Source organism: Tursiops truncatus, chromosome 8 (assembly GCF_011762595.2).
Source record: "Tursiops truncatus isolate mTurTru1 chromosome 8, mTurTru1.mat.Y, whole genome shotgun sequence".
In the NCBI taxonomy this organism is placed as follows: Eukaryota; Metazoa; Chordata; class Mammalia; order Artiodactyla; family Delphinidae; genus Tursiops; species Tursiops truncatus.
Genome location: NC_047041.1, coordinates 32,434,555 through 32,457,558, shown reverse-complemented (window position 1 = coordinate 32,457,558; position 23,004 = coordinate 32,434,555). Strand labels below are relative to the sequence as shown.

Here is a 23,004-nt window from a genome sequence, read left to right as displayed (position 1 = left end):
GGGGTGCATGTATCTTTTTGAATTATAGTTTTGTCTGGTTACATGCCCAGGAATGGGATTGCTGGATCATATGGTAATTCTACTTGTAGTTTTCTGAGGAACCTCCATACTGTTTTCCACAGTGGCTATACCAACTTACACTCCCACCCACAGTGTAGGAGGGTTCCCTTTTCTCCACACCCTCTCCAGCATTTGTTATCTGCAGGCTTTTTAATGATGGCCATTATGACTGACAACCAGTCTACTCTTAACCATCTGTTCTAAAAGAAGTATAGTACTGTAGGAAATACCAAACAGCTGATAATCTCTCTAGGGTGATTGAACTCCACTTAGGAAATCAAGGTTTTTTCCTTCGATAGATTAGCCTTTGTAATTATGTTTTACTTTGGCCAGTGTTAACTTTTTACATCTTTTTAGACTATACCCACTAATGCCAGTTGGGAGTAGCTGAACCTGACTATTTGGGAAAGTTAGCCTGTAATGGCATGTTTATATTTTATGCCATAAGTTTAGTGGATGAGAACATTTAATAATTATTAAACATATAACTTAAAATATTTTGTTCCTCTTATTTGCAGAGTGTCACTACATAGCCAGCAAAATCTCATGACTGTCTCAAACCTTGGTGTCATATTCGGTCCGACTCTAATGAGAGCACAGGAAGAAACTGTGGCTGCCATGATGAATATTAAATTTCAGAATATTGTGGTTGAAATTCTGATAGAGCACTATGAAAAGGTATACTGAATTTTCATGTAGAAATATAAAATTTTATCTGGCTTCTAAGAAGAAATCTTGCATTTGTATCATCTATGATCCTCACATTGTGATCTAAGATCCCTATTTGGTATCAGTCTTGTAAATTTTGTGTAAATTGCTTCTTCATGAGGACTTTGATTTTCTTTTTTCTTGTTCAGTTTTTAAGTGCTTCTCAAAATCCTCTAAGTAAATGATTTCCTTTCTTTTGACATTATTTACTTGTCAAGATTTTCTTCTTTAGTATTTATATAATTAGTTTTTTACTCATACTCAGAAAATAGAATCATTTTGCGGTTAAGTCTATTTTAACTTTTTTCAGCTTTTTGGAATTAGACTCTCCTTATACAGCAGAGCTAATATTCTAGATAAAACAAAAGAAAATAATCAGGGAACAGTCTTGAAACCCTCTCTATATCCAATCCCTAAGGAGGCTTTCTCTAAAAGAGTGAGATCTTAGAATAACTATAAAAGTGAGAAATTGGGAGAGCCAAGTTGATTGGATTATTAAGCAAACTCAGCCATTGAAGGTCTAAACATTGTGATCCATTTATGTCTGATCTAGTCCTTGTGAGAGGATGGCAGTGCCTCTCTCCTTCCCCAGTTCCTCTCTGGTGCCTGTAGAAGGATATCCTTGGTACCTAGCTAAGACTGTAAGCGCTCTTAAAACCCAAGAGTGCACGGCTGCATCCTATAGCTGTGCTCAGACCTCTGCCTGCAGCTTGTCATATTCTTGACAGTTCGGGGCCAACAGCATGTCAGCACCTTCTCCTGAGAAGCAAGGGGCTGCTCAGCTGGGGAATGGTACAAAACGAGCCTCTTCCCCTCAGGTTATGTTCAGCATGAAGGTGAAAGAGAATATCATAGTAAAAAGAATCAGTGTGTCTTGACATAGACATTTGTTAATATTTGACACATTTCTTAAAATTATTGGAAAATCTGAATTTCACTATTGGGGAATGGGGAAAAATAAAAAAGAAAACCCAGAGGAAGCATTACTCAGTGTAAATGGAAAAGTTATAAATGCTCTAGGATATTTATTTTTTGTATCAAGCATCTCTTGCCATGCAATTGGTGAACTAACGTATAGTTCTAAGATTATTTAATAGCTCTCAAAGCCAATTTTATGACGAAAATGTCAATTTCACCTTTTTATTGACCTCAGTCCATTTTTCTTCTACGTAGATTTTTCATACTGCCCCAGACCCAAGCATCCCTCTTCCTCAGCCTCAGTCTCGATCTGGATCCCGAAGGACACGTGCAATTTGCCTCTCCACAGGCTCCCGGAAGCCCAGAGGGAGGTATACCCCATGCTTGGCAGAACCCGATAGTAAGTGTACTGGCCTCAAGGAGATGCCTTCTTCATTAATTCGGCTTTATCACACCTTATTAGTACTTAGGTAGAAATAGAAGATATTCTTACTGGTGCTGTCGTCTCAACACCTGCCCCCCCCCACCCACCACATTACGTAGTCTCTGTCAGTATAGTTGGAAGGTACCTTGGACAAGCAAATTCATTCCTGATACAAAGGGAAAAAATAATTTGTGCAATGCCCTTTTTCTCTGTAACGGTGATTAAGTACATCGGGTGCTACTTCGTAGCAGGTTTTGTCCTGTTGTCAAAGTCATAGAGAAGAAAGCAAGAGAAAGCCTGGCTGAGGCAGTCATTTTCTTTCTTCCTTTCACATTATGTTCTTAAAGCATCATCTCTTGGGTATCAAAGGGTCTGAAACAGAGAGAAAAGAAATAAAAAGAGAATCTACACCACACATTATTGCTAACTTACTATTCTGAGCCAAGCCCCACCATAAGGTGGGTGGCAGCTTGAGCCCAAAGCATGTGCTAAACTGTGGCCATTTTCATTTTATTTTCGACTCCCAACCCTCTCCCCACACTCCCAGTTTTCCCCACAATCAGTGTTAAATTTTTAATTTAGATCTACTATTTGAATACTTTATTACAGCTTCTCTGATTTTTTTCTTATACCTTACTTGTAGAAACATTAAAAAATACAGCCAGTTAAAATAACCAGTTTTCTTATGTTGCTACATTCTTAGCAGAAAAAGGAGAAAAATCCTTTCTTTAAAAATTCTGAGGAGCTTATAACTTGCAGCCGACTGTTAATGGTGCCTTTGAATGAAGGAGGACTCAGATACCATTGTAACTCAGAATCACCTAAGATCAGAAAAGTAAAAGAAGGCAGACATATGTCTCAGCATTTCCCCCTTCCATTGATTTCTTTAATATCATCAAGAAATCTTATTTCTCATACTTGTGAGTCCTGTTTCAGAAGCAAATTTTGTCTGAATTCAAGTCAGCCCACTAATGCTTCAAGAAATAACATTATTTCATCCGGGCAGGGCACATATAAAAGCTCCCTTGAATAGTATTGAAAAAAGCCTTCACCGAGTTCAAATGCATATTTTAAAGCATTTCTCCAGAACTGAGGAACAGTCCTCCATAGCACGTAAAGGCCTATCACTTCAGTGGGGTCAGGTGGCCACGGAGCACATGAGAGCTGGAGAACAGAAGGGTTTGGGGGTGCCGGTTTCAACAGAGAGCCGCTGTTCTTTTCTCTCCCACCCCTGCCCCTGCTCAGGCGACTCCTATAGCAGCAGCCCGGACAGCACACCAATGGGGAGCATTGAGTCACTTTCCTCTCACTCCTCTGAACAAAACAGCACGACAAAGTCCGCTTCCTGCCCTCCCAGGGAGAAATCTGGAGGGATTCCTTGGATTGCATCCCCATCACCTTCCAATGGACAGAAAAGTCTTGGTCTCTGGACAACTAGTCCTGAGTCAAGTTCTAGAGAAGATGCAACCAAAACAGATGCAGAATCAGATTGCCAGAGTGTCACTTCGGTCACTAGCCCAGGGGATGTGTCCCCACCCATAGACCTGGCCAAGAAAGGGCCTTATGGGCTTTCAGGACTGAAAAGAGCCTCAGCTTCCTCCCTCAGATCCATCTCTGCAGCGGAAGGTAAGCCAGCATAGAGCCTGTGCAGGATGTCATTGTTCCTGTGTCACCTGCTGGATTGTTCAGCATGGTTAAGGAGGGAAAACTTAATAGTGAAGGGACAGACAATGCTTACCTGCTTTGTTCCTGAGCTAGGATTTTTAAAACTCCTGTATGCTGTGACATTTTTTCTGGATCTTTCCATCTCTCTGAGGTGATGTCTTTGTAATTACGGTAGACTGTGATCTCCCAGAGTGATGGGCTGCTGTGCTCAAAGAACATTCTGTCCCTTCTCATTTGGGCTCAGAGAAAAATGCCTCCTTTTGTTATGCGCATGGACTGTGTTACGGCTCTTATTTTGTCTAATAGCACCTTGCCTGTTTTCTTGGGCTTTCTCTTTAGGAAACAAGAGCTACAGTGGATCCATTCAAAGCTTAACTTCCATAGGTTCCAAAGAGACGCCCAAAGCCCCGCCAAACCCAGATCTGCCTCCCAAAATGTGCAGGAAGTTAAGGCTAGACGCTGCCTCCAGCAATGGTTACCAGCGACCCGGCTCCGTGTAAGTGAGAGAGCCTTTGTTTGCTATTTGCTGTGCTTCCCAGGGGTATACAGGGGCTGAGTGTGTGCATAAGTACTCTTAGGGTTCCCACAGCCAAATGCTCACCTGTGGAGTGGGTGCCATCAACTTCTGCAGGACCCTGTCCTCTTTTACAAGTGATATGAAAGTTAGTACGCTTAGGATATACATATAAAATCTCATGGGGAGACTCTTCAGGCACTTTCCTTAGGAGCAGAGCTATGGCTTAATTTAAAGACATGAAAACAGATGTATAATATAGTGGTTTGGGGTTTTGAAACTAGACGCCTTCCTGTGAAAGCGAAACATCCACCACTCAGCTGTGGCGACTGCCCATATCCTTGACCCTCCCTCTCTTTGTTAGAAGTATAGCTGCTTTCTGTCTGGTGAGGGTTGGTTTTCTCTCCTCTCCATCGTATGTCTCCCCTACCTGAGTACTCACTGATTTAAACTCCGAGAGAACAGGGAACATGAAAGGCAAGAAGGAGTGCTTCTAATTGAAAGAAATGACCCAGAGGTGTAAAGGCCGAGAGGGTAGGGTGTATAGATGAGAACAGAAAGGGGGCAAAGAGGAGAAAATGAGAAACTGGAAAAGCAAGTAAGAGAATCCAAAGAGGAAAGTTTTTCTCCCTTTCATTTTATTTTCCTGACTTTTGCTGAGCTTTTCCAAATGCTGTATGAGCTATTACTGAGCATCCTTGCATATTGTTATTTCTTTTAAGGTCCACAGTGTCCTTCTGCAGTAGGTAGTATAAATCTTGTTTTAGAGATAATTAGAGCTAATACTGGAAAGTTAAGGTACACACACACTCAGCCAGTAAGTGGCAGAGCTGGGATTGTAACCCAGGGTTGTCCAACTTGAGTCTGTGCTATTTCTCTTATGCCATGCCCATTTTTAATATGGTGGTATTCCTGACATTTTAATTATTCATTACAAGTCCAGTAAGGCATTTTACTAAGCCTGTTTCCAGAGGAACAGCATCTTAAATTTATTAGTACATCCCTTTCTTTGACAAGAACCTTTTGTTTCAGAGTGTGTTTCACATATGTTATCTCTCATGTTCAGAAATCCAGCTACCACGATATAGGCAGATATATTTGTAACTCTGTCTGCTCTAGTTCTGGTGTGTATAGTTCTAGCCCTTAAGAGAAATTAAATTTTAAGCCAAATATGTCAAGGAAGATGGGAGAATATAAACTCTCTCCTTTGTGGGGGAAAGAGAAGAGCTGCTATTTTGTGATTTTTACGGATAAAGTAGAAATTAAAATGTAGAGACCGTATGTTCTGTATTAGGTGTAAAATGATCCTTCAGATTATCAAATGGCTCATCTCTGGGAAAAAAAGTTTGTCATTTAAAGAAATAAGATAGTTTTTAAATATCTAGTTTAAAAAATCATTCAAAGAATTTTATATTCTCTTCTAGTAAATATAGGAATTTTTCTAATTATCTAGGGTACCTTAGTTTTAGTTCTTTTCACTGTCTACCCAATAGTCTCACTTTTCAAATAGATGCCTTTCCCTCATCATGATTTGAAACAAATTTATTTATTGGTCATATTTTCAGAGTTCTCTCTTTTCACTTTATAGGAACTGTGTTCAAATATTTTAAAAATACGTGAAACAATTTTAGAATTAGTTGTGTCTTAGCTATCAGAACACAAAACAGTTCTTCTTTTGTCTTGTTGATGTGACTCCTCCCTTGTGGCTCCACGGGAGTCAATGAAAAAGTGTTCCTTTTTTTCTGCTCCCAGGGTTTTCTCAGGTACAAAAAATGCAGGCAGTAAAATCCCCAGAGGAAGTAGCTATAGGTTTATTACTGTCTGGTACTCGGTGAGCTAGAGACTACATCTAAAAATTTCTTCTACATTAAAGCTTAAAACAATTAAAATTCAGGTCAAATTTTGGGGACAAATGTTAACTAATTTTTCTGTTTGGGTTAACTGATAACCCTGAATTTTGCTTTGAGCTGCATGATTTTCTAATGGATTTTAATGAAACTTGTATTTTAAAATTATTTTTCAGTGTGGCAGCAAAGGCCCAACTGTTTGAAAACGTTGGTTCACTTAAGTCAGTTTCTTCTGGGCGGTAAGTTCTCAAAACTCTTCAAGTAAAAAACATAAAATAGTGGTGACATTGTTGCCTTGTGTTGACATGGCAGGTCATCTTTGACAACTCTGCCCCTCAGTTCTGCAGATGGTCAAATCCACCTCTGCTGTCTTCACAGGGAAGTGGTCATGACCATATACAGCATTTAGCATGTCAAAATGTTACAGCAGTGCCTTGTTCGCTAAAAACTTCACAAAGGAAGGGGTCTAAACAAAGAGGTTTTCTGAAAGACACAAGTTGCCGTAACCCTTTGCATACCAAAGACTCCTTTGATAACAGTTAGTTTGTGGAAATTTTTCAAATGTGTATTTTTGACTTGTAAAAGTTAATAGAACTTTTTTTCTGGAAGAAGCTTCATGAACATGCATTAAAGACTGCTTATTCTTAATGGCCACTATGGTGCTGTAGAGCTGATTGCCCCAGGGGGCTCTGGTGTTTGAGTGCAGTACTTCATTCAGGGTTTCCAGATTTTACCTTCCGCTCCATTGTTAGAAGGACAAGAATTGTTATATCTTGCTGCTCTTCATGTGCTTGCTTCTAAGGTACCTGCTTCCTCTTCTCTCGGTCCAAATTGATTCTTCTCATCTGCAGTGGACTTTGGGTTTTAATTTTGAATATGTCTAAACTAATGGAATTTCTTAGTATTTTGCTATTTGTGATTTTTTTCTTTTTCTTTTTCTTTTTTTACCGTCAGCAACTAGTACAGGTTGGAAATATTCAGTGAATGCTTGTTGAAAGAGAATATAAATGAGAACACTTGAAGGAAAAACCTTGATTTTTTTTTTTTTTGGATGTACTGACCAAAAAAAAAAAAATCAAGGTTTGTCCTTCAAGTGTTCTCATTTATATTCTTGACCATATAAAAGTATGTGAACTTTCTCAGCAAACATTTTTTTTTTTTTTTTTTTTTGCGGTATGCGGGCCTCTCACTGTTGTAGCCTCTCCCGCCGCGGAGCACAGGCTCCGGACGCGCAGGCTCAGCGGCCATGGCCCACGGGCCCAGCCGCTCCGCGGCACGTGGGATCCTCCCAAACCGGGGCACGAACCCGCATCCCCTGCATTGGCAGGCGGACTCTCAACCACTGTCAGCAAACATTTTTTAAGCACCTACACAATATTGGGCTTTGTCCTAGTTACTAGGGATAACAGTAACCTTCACACTCTTTTTTTCCAAAGCTTCGTGAGGGTGCTCCTATGTTAGTGTTTTTAACTCCACAGAGTAGAGCCGCTTTGGTATCTCACTAGGACGATGGTCAATGCCTTGCATTTATATAGCAAATCCCAGCGTACTTGCATGTACCTTACCTCTGTCTGTAGCATCTTCACCTTCTTCCTTTTTATCAAGGCATGGTGAAAACTAAGCACTGTGCATGTCAGAGCAAACATGATCTCTCTGAGACTGTCACTACTGTTAGGCCTTAGTGTAAGGGATTTAACCTTGCTACTTCTGTCTGTCTTGCTAAATGATTGAATTGCTCCACTAGATGGAGCCCTTTTATTAGGAAGCTCTAAACAATCTTAAGAACTCAAGTACTGGAATCAGAGATAATCTTTTAAGAGCTTTAAGACAGCAAGATATTAATCAAGTAAATCAGTATATGACAGTAAATTAATTACTCTGTTATACAGTAAGCTTACCCAGATGTTCAACAATCAATCTATGCATTTGCAATATGCTTTTACATTCCAAATACTCCAAATCCACTTCTAATAGTTGTCGGCATAAACTTAGAGCTCACTCAATGATATATTGAAGTTTAAGTCTTCTCTGTCAGTCAGTGTGCAGCACTTGTGCACAGTGTCATAACTTTTCACCTGCCCTTTTATTTTGCTTAACTTTGTCTGCCTTTATCAGTTTAGGTAAAACAGTTACCTGTTGCGGTCTTCAAGGGGTGATCTTATGTGGGAGTATCCCTATACAGACTGTGTTTGCCCAGTGCCTTTGGTGAAAGAGCTGGATTTGATGTAGATGCAAGTCACATCTTTTCTCAGGGTGTGCAGACAGCTGTCACCTTGGTAGGGGGTGTGGCTGGTGCTGGAGGGACTAGAGCCTGCACAGGACGTGAGGCATGGCTTTGCCTCTGCTTAGCGACTGTCACTGTCCTACCGGGGACAGGGTCTGATCCCACGTTGCTGGAGCAGAAGCCCTGAAGGTATGGCCTGAACTGGCTCTGTTCCCTTTAAGTGTGTGTGTTTCCCTTTCCCTGCACCAGGACCCTTGCCCCAGAGGGGGAAGTGCTAAAGCAAGTGGGGCCCATGTAGGCTCTCAGCTCATGTCAGCTGCAGACAGAGGTCCGATGCACTGCCTGTGCAGGTGCCCATGGCTCTGCTCAGACACAGCCTCTGGTGCAAGTCACCTTCATCCCTCACAGCCAATCACTGCCCTGACCTCTGCTGCCCCTACCGTGTCATAGAACTGTTCCACAAGGCAGGCAGGACGCGCACAGACTCTCTGTGTGTATGGGGGGCCACCACACACACACAGAGTGTGGAGTGGCCACCGTCAGAGATCTGGGTTGCTTCTGATGCACTGCTTGAGTAAGTGCCACCAATGGCTGCCACTGCCCCACCCAGGCTCTGCCCTGGCACCGGGTCACCTCTGCATCCCACAGTCAAGTCGTCTCCCTAGTCCTTGCTGTCCCAGGTCCAGTGCTGCACTGTGATGTGGAGTCTGTGGGGCTGGAGCATTGGCTGGGCTTGAGCTGGGGTGTATGTGGTGAGGCAGCTGCCAGAAACCCAGCAGCCGCTAGGATCGACCTCTCTCCACCCTGCCAGGGGAAAAGCCAGTGTGCATGTGCTCTTCCCAAGACGAGTCCAGGCTTCCCACAGCCCTCCTGTTGGTACCACTGGTCCTCCAACCAGCCAAGGGCACTTTTCTCCCCCACATAGGCCCTCAGGACTGGGGCACCCAACCTGGGGCTTGTATCGCTCCCTTCCCAGGATAGCTCTCTGCCTGTCTAATCTCTCTTTTCCTCTGAGTTCCCTCCCAGGGGTACAGATCCTGACCCAAATGCTTCTCTTCCCTTCCTACTCAATTCCATGTGTATCTTTCTTGGTTGTACAGGAGTCCTCCTGCCAGTTTCCAATTTGTTTTCAGTGAGAATTGTTCCACATGTAGATGTATTTTGGATGTGTTCATGGGTGGAGGTGAGGTCCATGTTCTCTTACTCTGCCATCTTGGTCTGAATTCTGGGAAATCCATTTTCTTTATCTATGAAATGAAGGTCACAATTCTGTTTCTGACATGTTGCCAGTGTACAAAATGATGTATTTGAAGTACATGGTAAATTCTCCATAGACGGTCTCTACAATAATAACTAATATTGTTATAATTATTATTATTGAAACTGCTTGCTTAAGATCATCAAGCCTCTAATTAATATGTGTTTGGTATTTGAACATTAACTCTTAACAGTCATTTGAAATCCTTTTGTACCATTAAATACAACTAAACAACAGAAGTTGAGGGTATTTCCCTTACTAACCTCCTACAATGCCTATTTTGCTTTCCTTCTAGGGACCTTAGGATACTCTTGAATTGGACCTCGAAGAATGGTAGAACTGGTAGTGGATGGTAGAGAGACTAGCCACATTTGGGAAAGAGACCAGTTGGGAGATTTTAGTGGATAGTCTTGAGCAACAGAAAAATAACACCTCTGGATTCACTGCAGCCTCTGAGAGTCATTGAGCAAAGAGGTGATCTAATCAGTGATGCACTTGATCAGATCATTCAAGTGGCTTTTCAAGGAGGTTGTTGAAGGGAAGAGAACCATTTAAGGTGGAACTGGTGATATTTTAAAGATATTTTAAAGACCTTAATTAGGGCATTAACAAAAGCATGAAAAACTGTAAGGAGAATTTTATGGCTAGAACTAGGATTGAGCAACTGCTTTGATACTGGGAATGGGAAGGTTCCAAGTCTTCGAGACTGACTGTCAGAAAGAGTGATTGATAACTTAGCTCCTGAGCTTAGTTTATGAGCGTATGGAGAGGGGCAAGGAACATTTTGGCCCCTGTGTTTGAGGAGCCTGAGGACCATTGAGAGGCAGTTAGAAACGTGCAGCTGGAACCAGGAGAGAGCATGAAGTTTGATGCCAGAAACTTCTGCACAGCAATTATACTGTATAGATGAAGGCGTGCTTACCCAGTGATGGGGCTTACTGAGGGAAAAGGTAAAGTGGCTGGGCATTGGTCTTTGAGGAATGGTTTCATTTAAGGGTCAGGCAAAGAAGAAGGTGGAGGAATCATCACGAGGAGAAAGCAAGGTCAGTCTGGTAGAAGCTACCAAAAAGTCAAGGAGCTCATGAGAGGAGGGCACTGGTTTTAACCTCTAAGACATCACTGGAAATCTTTAAGAAATCAGGTTCAGTGGAGTGGGAGGGGCCCCTCTGCAAGGGAACTTAACCTGCCAGACTTGTTAAAATGAATATTCCTGAATTTGCCACAGACTCGGTAAACCATAGTATCTGAGACTGAGGCCCGGAGAATATGTATTTTTGACAACTTCCCCAAGTGATTCTTAGGTACAAAAAAAAGTTTGAGAACCACTGGAATAGAGAAGAATGTCATAGTACTTAGCGTGACCCTAAGCAGGCATTGGTTATTTTATACTTGTTTCTCTTAACCTGTAAAATGCTTTCAAGAGCCAGATGTCACTAGGCTCTGTCTCATGATTACAAAGGCCTGTGGAAAACAGTACCCTTAAAGCTTTCAGCTCTGTCTCAATGAGTTATACCTCGGCAGTGGGGAAATCCACTTTAAAGTAATATAATTTAGGCAAGCTGTACCAATATTTTCTGAAAGTTGAATTGAGAATTAGAATTAATTAAGAATTGAGTGCCTGGCCCATTATAAACAATCAAATTTTCTATTATTATAATCTAAAACCAATATTTTGTTTATAATTACAAAGCACCAAAACAAAGCTCAGCAAAGTCTTCTCGTTTAGTGAATTTGAGTTTTTAAAAGGCTGTAAGTCATTGCTTCAGAGCACACTGACACATGTTAAGACATACATAAGATAAAGCACTGTGACACACACAAGAAAGACAAAGGAAGCCATAGTAATTAAAAATAACATTTTTCTTTTTTTAGGGAATATAAAGAATACTGATAAACTAAAAAAAGTGAATAAAAGCCACCTGTCATTTTGCCACCTAAAGATAACCACATATTGTTGCACAACCATCTAATCTTACCTGTTGACAGTGGTTCTCAAACAACTTACACAACTAAAAACATTGTTGAGGACCTCCAAGGAGCTTTTGTTTATGTGGGTTATATCTATTAATATTTATTGTATTAGAAATTTAAACAGAACATTTTTAAATGTTTCTGAATTTATTTAACAAAAATAAGCTCATAACTAATGGGTGACAATAGCAAGATGCAGGTGTGATTATTCACTCTTATTAACAGTCAACAATTATTAATAGTAGAAGTGATTTTTCAGTGACATTATCTTGAGACTTTACAAATGATATTTCAGTGGATTCACCAGGTATGCACTAGATCATCAATCAGGAGATGTAGATTTTAGCCTGACTCTGCCATAATGTTCATTTCTCTTGGCCTTCATTTCTACATAAAGAAGGTGGACCAAGGAAATATGTAGGTTTCCTTTCAAAATCCAAACTCATTATATGACTCAAGTCCCCTGGATGATCACAAGTCCCCCAGCATATGCTGGGGTCACCCTTTTCTGTACAACCAAGTCAGACAGTTTATGTACCTACCCCCAAGTCATAACAGGGTCTAGCCTTCCCATCTCTTCCCTCTTCCAAAGGCCATATTTCTAATGTGTTTAAGACAACAGGAGTTGTTTCTTATCTTCCCCTAAGCTGGGCCACACAGAAGCCCCCTCCTCTGCTGTTGCCGTACACCTGCCATGCTGCAGTCAGCTTCTATCCCTTAATGATGGTCACTGCCAGGACCTCAGGAACTGGCATGATTTTACATTTCTGCAGATCTCCTTAATATCTGTCATAATAGGAAATAAATGTATTCTCATACACATTCCATTAGCTGTCAGAGTAGTGCCTCTCAGGGTCCCACCTACCCCTCCTTCCAGATTTCCCTTGACCACACTTTGAGAACCGCTCCTCTGTGATAAACACAGAAAAGGACCCATGAAGGTGTTGTTCGTGGTATTGTTCCCACCATGGTGCCCAAGAAAGTACATGCTCAACAGAATTGTTGGGAAAATAGATAAAATACACATTTTAACCTAAAAAGACTTTTTTATTCAGTTTTTCACTCCATTTTTAATGGAGTTGCAATATTCTTGTCTTTGACACAAGCAACTTTGACTCTACAAGCTCCTGTAAGAGATTTTTAGCATTGAGAAATCCAATACTCAGACATCCAAGCCAGAAACAGCCCATATTTGTTGGCAAAAACCTAAGAAAAGAGTAATTTTAAGAAATCTCCAACCAGTGACTAAAAAAGCAAATGTGTGTTTATTGCATTACCTATAAGTGTTTATTGCGAATTGTCATAGGCAGTTTGGAGGTCTTGCCAATGACTAATTTTTCTGTAAAATTTTTGCCTTGCATGCTGACACTGTTTCATGTCATGTTTTCTTCTATAGCGTTATTCATAGTAGCTACCTAATAATTCATTGGATTTGGTATATTTTGTTTATTAAATCCTCTACTGATGAATAATTAGATTGTGGTGATTTGTTTGTTTTTAGTTTTTCTGTATGTTACTGCTTTGGCACCTTTTAGACTATATCTTCCTACTCCCCTCAGAAGGGCATTCCTACCCACTTCAGAAGTGAAATTCTCAGCATACAAAAAATGTGTGAGAGACAGTGAGTGTGTATGTGTGTTTAACATTGTTAAGTGGCCCTTCAGAAAACATTACATCAATTTTGATTTGGTGAATTTTTTATTTTGCTTATCATTGAGTATTGAGAATTTTGCACACTGACCCTGTCAAACCTTTAAGTCTACTCGTGAGCATTAGACAGTGTTTAGAATTAGGAATAGGGCTTGTGAACAGATCATCTTCCAAATGATAAGAGAAGAAATGGCTTTCAGGACAGCAGGCATCATTACCTTACTTTCCAATGCGAAAGGAAGCAGGATTCTCAAAATCCTTTTCAAAGGATATTAGAATCTTGTGAACAGAGACTCAATAGGTGACAGTGTTATTTTCACATCTTCTTCAATACACCAAGGCAGTAAAAGAAGAAGCATTAGCACCTGGAAAGAAAACTCCACTGACACAGAATTCTACATTAAATCATCAAAGCTCTCTGCTGAGTCAACACCTGTAGATACAGAGCTCAGCAGAAGAAAATTATACCTGTCTAGTCACATGCCCAGGTAATTGAAAAGTCATGACAGATATTATTTTGTGCTGTATATTTTGACACATTTAACAGTATCCATTTATTTAGTGATGTAATTATTCTGTATGTGTTCCCTCACCATCCAATCCCATAAAAAACTATAAGGAGAACACTCATGTCTGAAATATTAATATAAATAATTTGGTTGCATTTTAAAGTATATGAAAAATTATGTCATTGCAAGGATTATTATATCTTAATCATTTCTATAACTCTGGAATTTGTTTCCTTATGCATGCCTTAATTTATCTTAATGATTCAAAGTAATAAGACAGTGATTATTGGTGGAAATCACTGCTGCTAGAAAATTTGACTTTTTAAAAAATCTTTACATGTTTTTAGAGAAGAGGCTCTGCAACCCTCAATTATATCAGATATCAGATCACATTATATCAGATCAAATTAGATCAAGTTACACCAAATTATATCAGATCAAATGTCTATACTTGACTAGAAGATTTATAGGAAAAACTAGTATCATTTCTATATAAGATCACCATAGTCTGATTCTCAGAAGTCTTCATAACTTGGTAGCATCCTCTCCCCGCACCCCTAACCCATGTCAACCAACACACCCATGTGCACACGTTCACATGCACATGTGAGCACATGGCTGTTCTTTAGTGTAAAATCTTGTCCTTCTCTGGGTGCCTCCACTTCATCAGTTTTTCCTTAGACCATGTTTCCTTGGGAAGTGGTGGTGTGTGCCTACCGCAGACTCTCCTAGCAAAGTTTCTGAAAGTACAGCCTGAGACTCACCTCATATGAAATAGACTCTGGGGGCAGGGCCATGGTTTTCCTCTGTAAGCTTTCCCATCTTCAGGTAGCCACTTGGGAAGCCTAGTTTAAGTGACCTAGCCTCATTCGGGAAGTTTAGAGATAAGACCCAGGGTCTAGCTCCAATAGGGAAATGTAATCATAATGTAACACTGTTACTTTGAGGGCCTCAGATGGCAAATACTGCTGATGCTTCTTTGCTGATGAAGTATTGATTGGGACCTCAGGGAGGAAAGACAAGATGCCTTGAATCTTTAAGAGGACTTATCATGTAGAAAAAGAGTCCAGAGAACCTTCCCTTTTTTTTTAACTCATTAATTCAGCAAATATTTACTGAGTTACTATTAAGCATCAGGCATTGTTCACAGAGGTTACATTCTAACTGGGGGAGAAGACAAGAAATATCAACAGTGGCACCAGAATACCATGCAGACTTTAAACTGGAGAATATGAGAGTTGCCTGGACAGCTATTTTACAGTGTGTGGTCAGGGAAGACCTGGCCTTCAGTGAAACTCAAGAAATGTAAGATAAACTAGAGGGCCATAGCTGAGTGAAGATCAAGAAAGTATCTCAGAGCGAGGCCCAGCCAGCCCTGAGGTGGGGCTGGGTTTGGCGTGTTTTGGGAGGAGAAAGACGGCCGGTGTGACCGATGTATAGTAGGTGAGTAGAGGCGGGTACAAAAGATGTAGGAAATTCTGGCAGGTGCCACATTGTATATGGTATGGAGGACAGAGGTGGGAACCAGTTCAGGGTTTTCAGGGAAATCATGTGATCATAATATGATCATCAAAACCTTTCAAACTACCCTCTGGCTGCTCTGTATAGAACGGATTGCAAGGGGACAGAAGAGGAAGCCCAGAGGATTTAGGAAGTTAGTAAGCCGTTCAGTGAGCTATGCCAGAAATGATCTTGGCTTGGACTCTGGTTGTGGTAGAGATGGTGAGAAGTAGGTGGAGTCAGGTCACTGGATGTTGCAGAGTAAAGGCGACTTCATTGGTGACTTGATTAACCTCCTCAGATGATGGCTTTTTTAGTGTTGTCTCAGATGGTTTGAAACAGCTCTCATGTAAAACTCTGAAATTCTGGCTTCCCTTAAAAAAACAGAGTATCTGGCTACTTGGAACCTGAACTCCCACATGAGAACAGACGTCAGAGCTGAGTGCTGTTTTCCCTTTTTAAGAGATGGGTATACTCTGATTTACAAAGACATGTCGCCACATCTCCCTGACAGTGAGGCTGTTGTTGGTTGCCATTTATCATCAACTTATCCTATTGTTTTTCTTATTTCATGCCCACTTAGTTTATTTACCATACCCTATAGACCTTTTAATTTGTGGATCTCACCTCTTATAGTCTGAAATTAAAGTGGCAAATAAATAAATAGGGCTTTAAGGTACCTAAGAACCTCTATAGAGCTGAAAAATAGCCTATTTAGCAGAATACTAACAAATAATAGTGTTCTTTAAAACCAGCTTATTTTATTTGTTGTAAGTCAGGTGATTACCCTTGGGGGCATTGCCTGGAAGCACAAGAAAGGCTTTGGGTTGTGCTGTCAGTGTTCTCTGGTTGCACAAATTTGTTCACTTTGTGAAATGCACTTATGCACACTTACATGTGCACATTATGTATATCATGCTTCACTTATAACTAAAACCAGTATCTTTTTTTTTTTTTTTTTTTGGTATGTGGGCCTCTCACTGTTGTGGCCTCTCCCGTTGCGGAGCACAGGCTCCGGACGCACAGGCCCAGCGGCCATGGCTCACGGGCCCAGCCGCTCCGCGGCATGTGGGATCCTCCCGGACCGGGGCACGAACCCATGTCCCCTGCATCGGCAGGTGAACTCTCAACCACTGTGCCACCAGGGAAGCCCCAGTATCTTTTTTTAAGAATAGTTTTAAGTATAAATATACTTGAGCGTTGTGGTTTTCACAGATTGTCTTTTGCTCTTTCAGCCAAGCCAAAGCCATGTACTCCTGTAAAGCAGAGCACAGCCATGAGCTTTCCTTCCCACAGGGAGCAATATTTTCTAATGGTAAGTACACCCATTCCCTTTGCTTAAGTTTATCATCATGGGGAGGAGGAAGAAGGAGTGGTGTAGCGATGAGTCTAAAGTAGAAGCCAGGAAACTCAGAATCATGTCCAACCTCTCATACCTGTACAAGTGAACGCATCAAATCCCTCTAGACCCCAGTTTCCTCCCCTGTGTCAGAGAGAGAGTGATTGATTATATAAATGCAAAAGGCATTTCCAGCTTTACAGGTGCTGTGACACTGTTTTGACAGCTTGAGTATATATGCATACAATCTGATGTGGATTTTTACCCATTTGTGTATAGAATTATTTGAAGCTAATGTTGACTGAGTGATATTTCTTTATGTATTTTAATTTTTGCCAGTGTACCCATCAGTGGAACCAGGATGGTTGAAGGCAACATATGAAGGCAAAACAGGACTCGTCCCAGAAAATTATGTTGTCTTCCTCTAATACTTTTTAGTGGATGGCAGTATCTTCATGGTATCCATGGTAACAAATAATAAGTGCTATGATTTTATCTGACACAGATATGGGGATCAGCCTGCTAAAATGAAAACAGTCAATTTCTACCAAGTTTTACACCAGCAGACTATGTGGCTCCCTATTAATGGAAAGGGAAAAAAATGTTTAAATTGTTTGCCATTCTTTTTTAATTTTGGCTAGTTTCATATTTTAAAATAGCTTATCCTCTCCTCCCCACTCCCCCTTTTTTTTGGAAAAGTAACTCTCCACGATGTCTCTTTCATAATAATTATAGAATCTCAAATACTGTGTTAAGTACTATATGCCAGAAATTTGGAAACCAGAAATCTGCTATAAGACTTTTGAAATCTGCCCTTTACTGTCTGGTGTTCTCTGAGAAACCTTGAAATCATTACTAAAAAATGTAATTTAAATTGTTCATTTATTATTTTTTCTTAAAAATATACTGCTTTTATATATGATTGTTTTGCTGGTCCTAAACATTTCAAGGAAATAAGGAGTTTTTCTTAACATAGGTTTATTTTTATTTGTTTACCAAGTAGATGATAATATTCAAAAGCAGTAATGAGTAATGTATATGATGTCTGTAAATGAAACCAAATTAGGTCGTACACTGATTCCACTGTAAACATTCTATCCAGCATTCCAGATGCCTTCTCTGGGCTTAGAGCAGGATTCAGCAAACTATTTCTGTAAGGGCCTGATAATAAATATTTTGGGCTTAACAGGTCATGTGGTCTCCATCACACTACTCCACTCTGCCATTGTAGCAGAAAGCAGCCATAGACAACATGTAAATGGCTGTGGCTGTGTACCAATACTGCTTTCTTTCAGGACACTGAAATTTGAAAATCATGATTATCACGTGTCATGAAATATTAAGCTTCTTTGACTTTTAAAATTCCATTTAAAAATATAAATGTTTTTAGCTGATGGGCCATACACGAACAGGTGACAGGCCAGATTTGACTCATGGGTCATGGTTTGCTGACCCCTGGTTTAGAGGATGTGTAAAACTATCTTTATAACTTTGAGATTTTATGAAATTTTATTCCATTAACATATAAATACTGATAAATCATATGCACATATCCTCTGCTGGTAGCATTATAGGGGTATCACAAATGTATAATTACAGTAATAGGAAAACAATGTAAAAGTGCAGTACACAGGCATACAACTTAAATTGTACTTGTAACTCTGTAAAGTGTCAAAGTATTTTATTGATATCTAATTTTGGCTTTTGAGAAATTGTCCTACAAATGATAAAGATGCTGTTTTAGGGACACTATGCCTTCTAAAGTCTACGCTTAGTTGAAACATAATCTAAACATAAAGGTACAAGATTCTTAAATTATTTTGAACCAGAGATTGAAATTGTTTCATCATCTCTAGCAGTAATAAAGTCATACATAATTTTCTGTTATGCCTTTCAATTTACAGCCTTTATTAGGAATTTCACTGAATTTATAGGGCATAGAAATAGGTGTTTACTATCCATTTATATTTACCATCAACATCTGATCATTCATCAATCATTATTTAAATTATTTCTATTTTAATAATCCTCATATTATTTCTATACATATCTGCATATGGCAAAGAGCCTTTCTTCTCAAGATTCCAAAAAGCTGGTTCCCTGCCATCTACTGCCACAGCACTGGCCCCCTTGGCCACAGTATTTTACTTCTTACTTCAGAGTTCTTCACTGTACAGACACTCAGGTATTGACTGTAGACAGTTCTTTTTACGTGATATTATGATCTGTAATCTCAATCTCTTCTTTAAATTAATGTTTCTAGAGTCAATAGGTTAAATTATACACACACACATATACAACTATGCCTTGGAGCATGTATGCTTTTAAAATTAAAAATGGAATAATGGATTAGGATTTAAAGGTAAAGTGAATAACAGTAGGCAGAATCACAACCAGAAAGAAATATCAGTGCATTGAAATAAAGGAATAAGAAATATTTAATGTTGTAAAAATTAGTAATATAATGAAAAAATATGATACATTTGTCTCCTTTTTTTTTACCTGCTAGTGTTGATTTTTTACACTATAATTTTGTATTGCTAGAACTTCTTGGTCTCTGGATCCTTGGTGGTCCTTAGTAATAGTAATTGTATTGCTGACACCCTGACTACCCTCTGCTGGAACAGAGGTAATCTCTCTAGTAGACCAGTCCCTTAGTCTAAAACACCCTCAGTTAAAGCACCCTTGCAAGCATCTGGCATCCTACTAAATTAGAGCCTCTTAAGGCAAATTGATTTTCTTTCAAAGACCAACTTGACTCCAAAAAGTGATTCAGAGTCCTACTTCACTTGCTGCTGCATAGAGAAATCGCAACCTTCATTTTATTTTAACACAGGCCAGAGTGTTCCTGCCTCTGAGTTGTCTGTGAGCTAATTCCACAGATGCTCATTGAGGAATTAAAGCATTTGCTGTTAAAGACATGGGCGTGAGGCCCCTCTCCTTTCTCTTTGAGGCATATATTGTGGCAGTACTTGATATGGTCCCTGTTTTGAAACAGACTACAAAAATGCTTGTTCAAATTGTGCTTTTGTTTGAAGTTTTAATCTTACAGATTTGTGAGGATAGTCTTTTCTTCATATTGATTGTATGTGGAAGCAAGTCATGGCCATATGCTAGAGATAGACTGAAGCTGCTTTTCCCTAGAAATGTTTCCAACAGAAAACGTATTTATGAGCATTGGGAAAATCAGGATATGTGTTCTAAATCACATGGAATATTAATTACACAAGAAGGTAATGCCAGTCACTAGAAGAGGATCACATTTGAAATTATAACAGCGTTTCAATAATGAAACCTTAGCTTTTCAGAGACATAGTAAAGATATGTTAGAACTGCCATATGCACACCTTTGAAACACACAACGTGGGTGCCCTAATCACTGCTGACAGTATAATCAGTATGAGAGTGAGATTGATGAGTCCAAGTCAATCATCTCATCTGTTATGTGAAAAAATCCTCGAGTACAAAACTTTTACGTGTATTACAGGTGATTTTGTTGTGCTGTAATGCCACCAACTTATAGGAACTAGTCAGTTAACTGAAGGCTTTTTCTGTTGTGTGTAAATGTCTGAGCAGTGAAATAATCTTTGTATTCCTGTAAAGTCTGTGAAGTATGAGAAAGTGCCATTTCTCCTTGTTACATGAGAGTGGTTTTACCAGTTGTGTTGGCGCTCTGTGCCTTGCACTGTGAATGGGCATAATCAGGCTTCCCAACAGTGGCTCTTTCAAGAAGGGTGGAGATTTTTTGTAAATGCACCTTACAATCCCAAACTACCCAGGTTCTCAAATAGCAAAAGTAGGAAAAGAGACGTAATGATTTGGAGTTTATTCCTATTCTGTGATAATTGATGTTACGTATTGTGGCGTGCCTCCTAAAAATCCACCAAGATGTAAGGAAAGTAAATCTGACCCTGCAGTCCTGTGGAGACAGCACCTGCCGACCTCTTCACTCTCAGCCTCATCTTCAGGTCTGTCCGTGTCTGATGTGCAGAGGATATCATTCACATGGATGCTGATTTAGAAGAGTCCCTCAGAGCCTTTCTTCAAACAACTTCAATTTTTAGTATGCTCCCCAATTATGTATTTGGGATGCCTTAATTATTTAGAACCCCATCTTGATTTGTACTCTATTGACTGAAGTTAGAGGAGGTGGACCAATTTAGGAAGAGATTTTATTCTTTGGTTTTACAATACATTTGTAATTTACAGCTGTTACTATGTCCTAAGATCAGGGAATTGGACCCCAAAGTCATATCTCCTGGTAAAGAAAAAAGGCAGAGACATGATTATTGTCTAGAAGTTGTTTTCCTCTTTAGTAAAATTTTCCCACTTAGGGTAGAAATTGCTATTTACTTTTCCCTCCTACCTTGTTTGGTTACCTTACAAACTCAAAACACTTTTTCCAGGTGAATAGTCTATTGAATAAACTTCTGAATAGTCTGTATCCTACCTGTCTCCCGTTGATCCACAGACTTAATTCAGGTATTTCTCAACGAGTCTCACATCTCCTAACCATATTCACTGTATCCGTTTTTTGTCACCAGTAACTCTGTGCCTCAAATCTATGTGGTAGTGACCTCAGACAAATTCACACTTAGGAATGACATGGTCTTTTAGAGGATCAGATCAACAAATAGGATTTTTCACTTTTTTTCAGGCAGGTGCATTCACTGTTTTAAATAACAGATGTCAAATAAGTTGATAGCACTCACAGCAAGCCACAGACAGAAAACTGATGCGCATATTCTAGACCAAAGTTTAGAAGCTATTTCATGACTTAGGGAACCCAACAGGTTATACTCTTTCCTTGGCACTCATGGGAGAGATGCCAGGTTCAGAGGTTGAACATTCCTTTCTTGGTGCCATAGGGAGAAAATGGAGTCTGTGTGCTTGCTGAGGAGTCTCAAAAGGCAGGGCCATTTACGGTTATCACAAACATAAATATCCTCCATCATCCACGATGGTCATGTTCAGGGCCACGTGAGGACCTTCAGTGTTGGGGAGAGTGCCTACCCCACCTTAATTAGATGATCACTTTCTCCCCTTTTATCATCTCTTGGCAGTGTTTCCCATGGTCTTTACCCTTCCAGAGCCCAACCTGGCTTGAATCCATTGCCTCTTAGATTAAAACTGTGCATTGTTTTTTATATGTCGGTTAGAGATTTTATATCTGCCTTTGTATCTTCAGTCATGATGTATGCTTAAAAGCTGAGATATCACATATTGAGGGCTGCAATTTCAAGAGTCTTTTTGAACTCTTAGCTGAAGCCTTTACAAATAAATAAGGAGTGTGGCAGGGAAGACGACTGTTCTTTTTTGTTTTGTTTTGTTTTGTTTTTTAATTTGAATCCTATTTATATACTGTTAAATTTGAGGTACTATAGTTTATATAAAAGCTAAATATTTAGATGACATATTTCAGTATTAGGAATTTGTCTGCAGCCATTAACATAACAAATTAAATAATAAATATGATGAAAATGATTGTCAGTAAATTATCATATTGAATTTTTTGTTTATTTTGTAGTGTCTTGTATTTATCTGCACTTCATGTATATATATGCACGCATACATATACAAACATGTAAATAACTTCATGTTATTCCATATCTAAATTGCCACAGTATCTTTAATGTATGTTTACACTGTATTTTAAATTACTTTAAAAATAAACTATGTAAGCACATTTTAATTTAGTCCTTGTACTTGAAAACCCAGTGTGTTGGAGGGCAGCTGTCTTGGATTCATATAGAAAAAACCCCAAAGTTTCAGGTATTGTGAATGGTCATTTTGGGTGTGGCTGAATGGAAAAAAATCATAGCAGAATTGATAACTTTTAGATCCTGATAATTGGACCTTTTCCCGAGAAATTGGCATTATGAAAGATCAAGAAAATGTTAATAATGCAGATGTCTACAGGAAGGAGAATCAAACAGATCATAAACAAATTATCAAAAAACGGGTATGCAGGCTTACCTGAAAATAAGTCTGTGGAAGTTTACAAATGTGCCATGGAAGAAGCATCAACATACAAATAATCCCCTTAGATTTTTATTAGTTTTATGACCCTTTTGGTCACTGTTTGACTTCTAGCTAAAATTTTGCTTTTCTTCATCAAAAAAAAGGGAATCGTGTATTTATTTTGCGCTGCTAAATGGATTATTAGAGTGTAACAAATCCTTGCAAAAACTAAGCCTGACTGCTTAGTAACAGGACCATTGGGCATACAACCTGATTTGTTCAAATGGATTGTAACTTTCTTCAATATCAAGAGGAGAAGCAATAAATTCACGACAAAGACCTGTTGAGCTAAAAAGGTATTAATGTGAATAAATTCCAGTATGATTAAGCAGGAAAGAACTGTTAGGATAGGTAATAGAGATCATTGTGGATCAACTACTGTTTGAGAGTATTGGG

General features: G+C 39.4%; 1 protein-coding gene across 2 annotated transcripts in view; it reads left to right on the top strand.

Annotated features, from left to right (window-relative positions):
* Nucleotides 1-22,273, top strand: part of ARHGAP42 (Rho GTPase activating protein 42) — a 287,206-nt gene extending 264,933 nt beyond the window's left edge. The window contains exons 18-24 of one of the 2 annotated variants that reach the window (XM_019923816.3): nt 579-738; nt 1,942-2,086; nt 3,356-3,736; nt 4,115-4,271; nt 6,313-6,375; nt 16,484-16,563; nt 16,927-22,273. In XM_019923816.3, coding sequence (XP_019779375.1) covers nt 579-738; nt 1,942-2,086; nt 3,356-3,736; nt 4,115-4,271; nt 6,313-6,375; nt 16,484-16,563; nt 16,927-17,015 — 1,075 coding nt within the window. In that variant the 3' untranslated portion in view covers nt 17,016-22,273. The remainder of the gene's footprint in view (nt 1-578; nt 739-1,941; nt 2,087-3,355; nt 3,737-4,114; nt 4,272-6,312; nt 6,376-16,483; nt 16,564-16,926) is intronic. The other variant, XM_033862115.2, reaches the window with a different exon arrangement.
* Nucleotides 22,274-23,004: the final 731 nt, after the last annotated feature.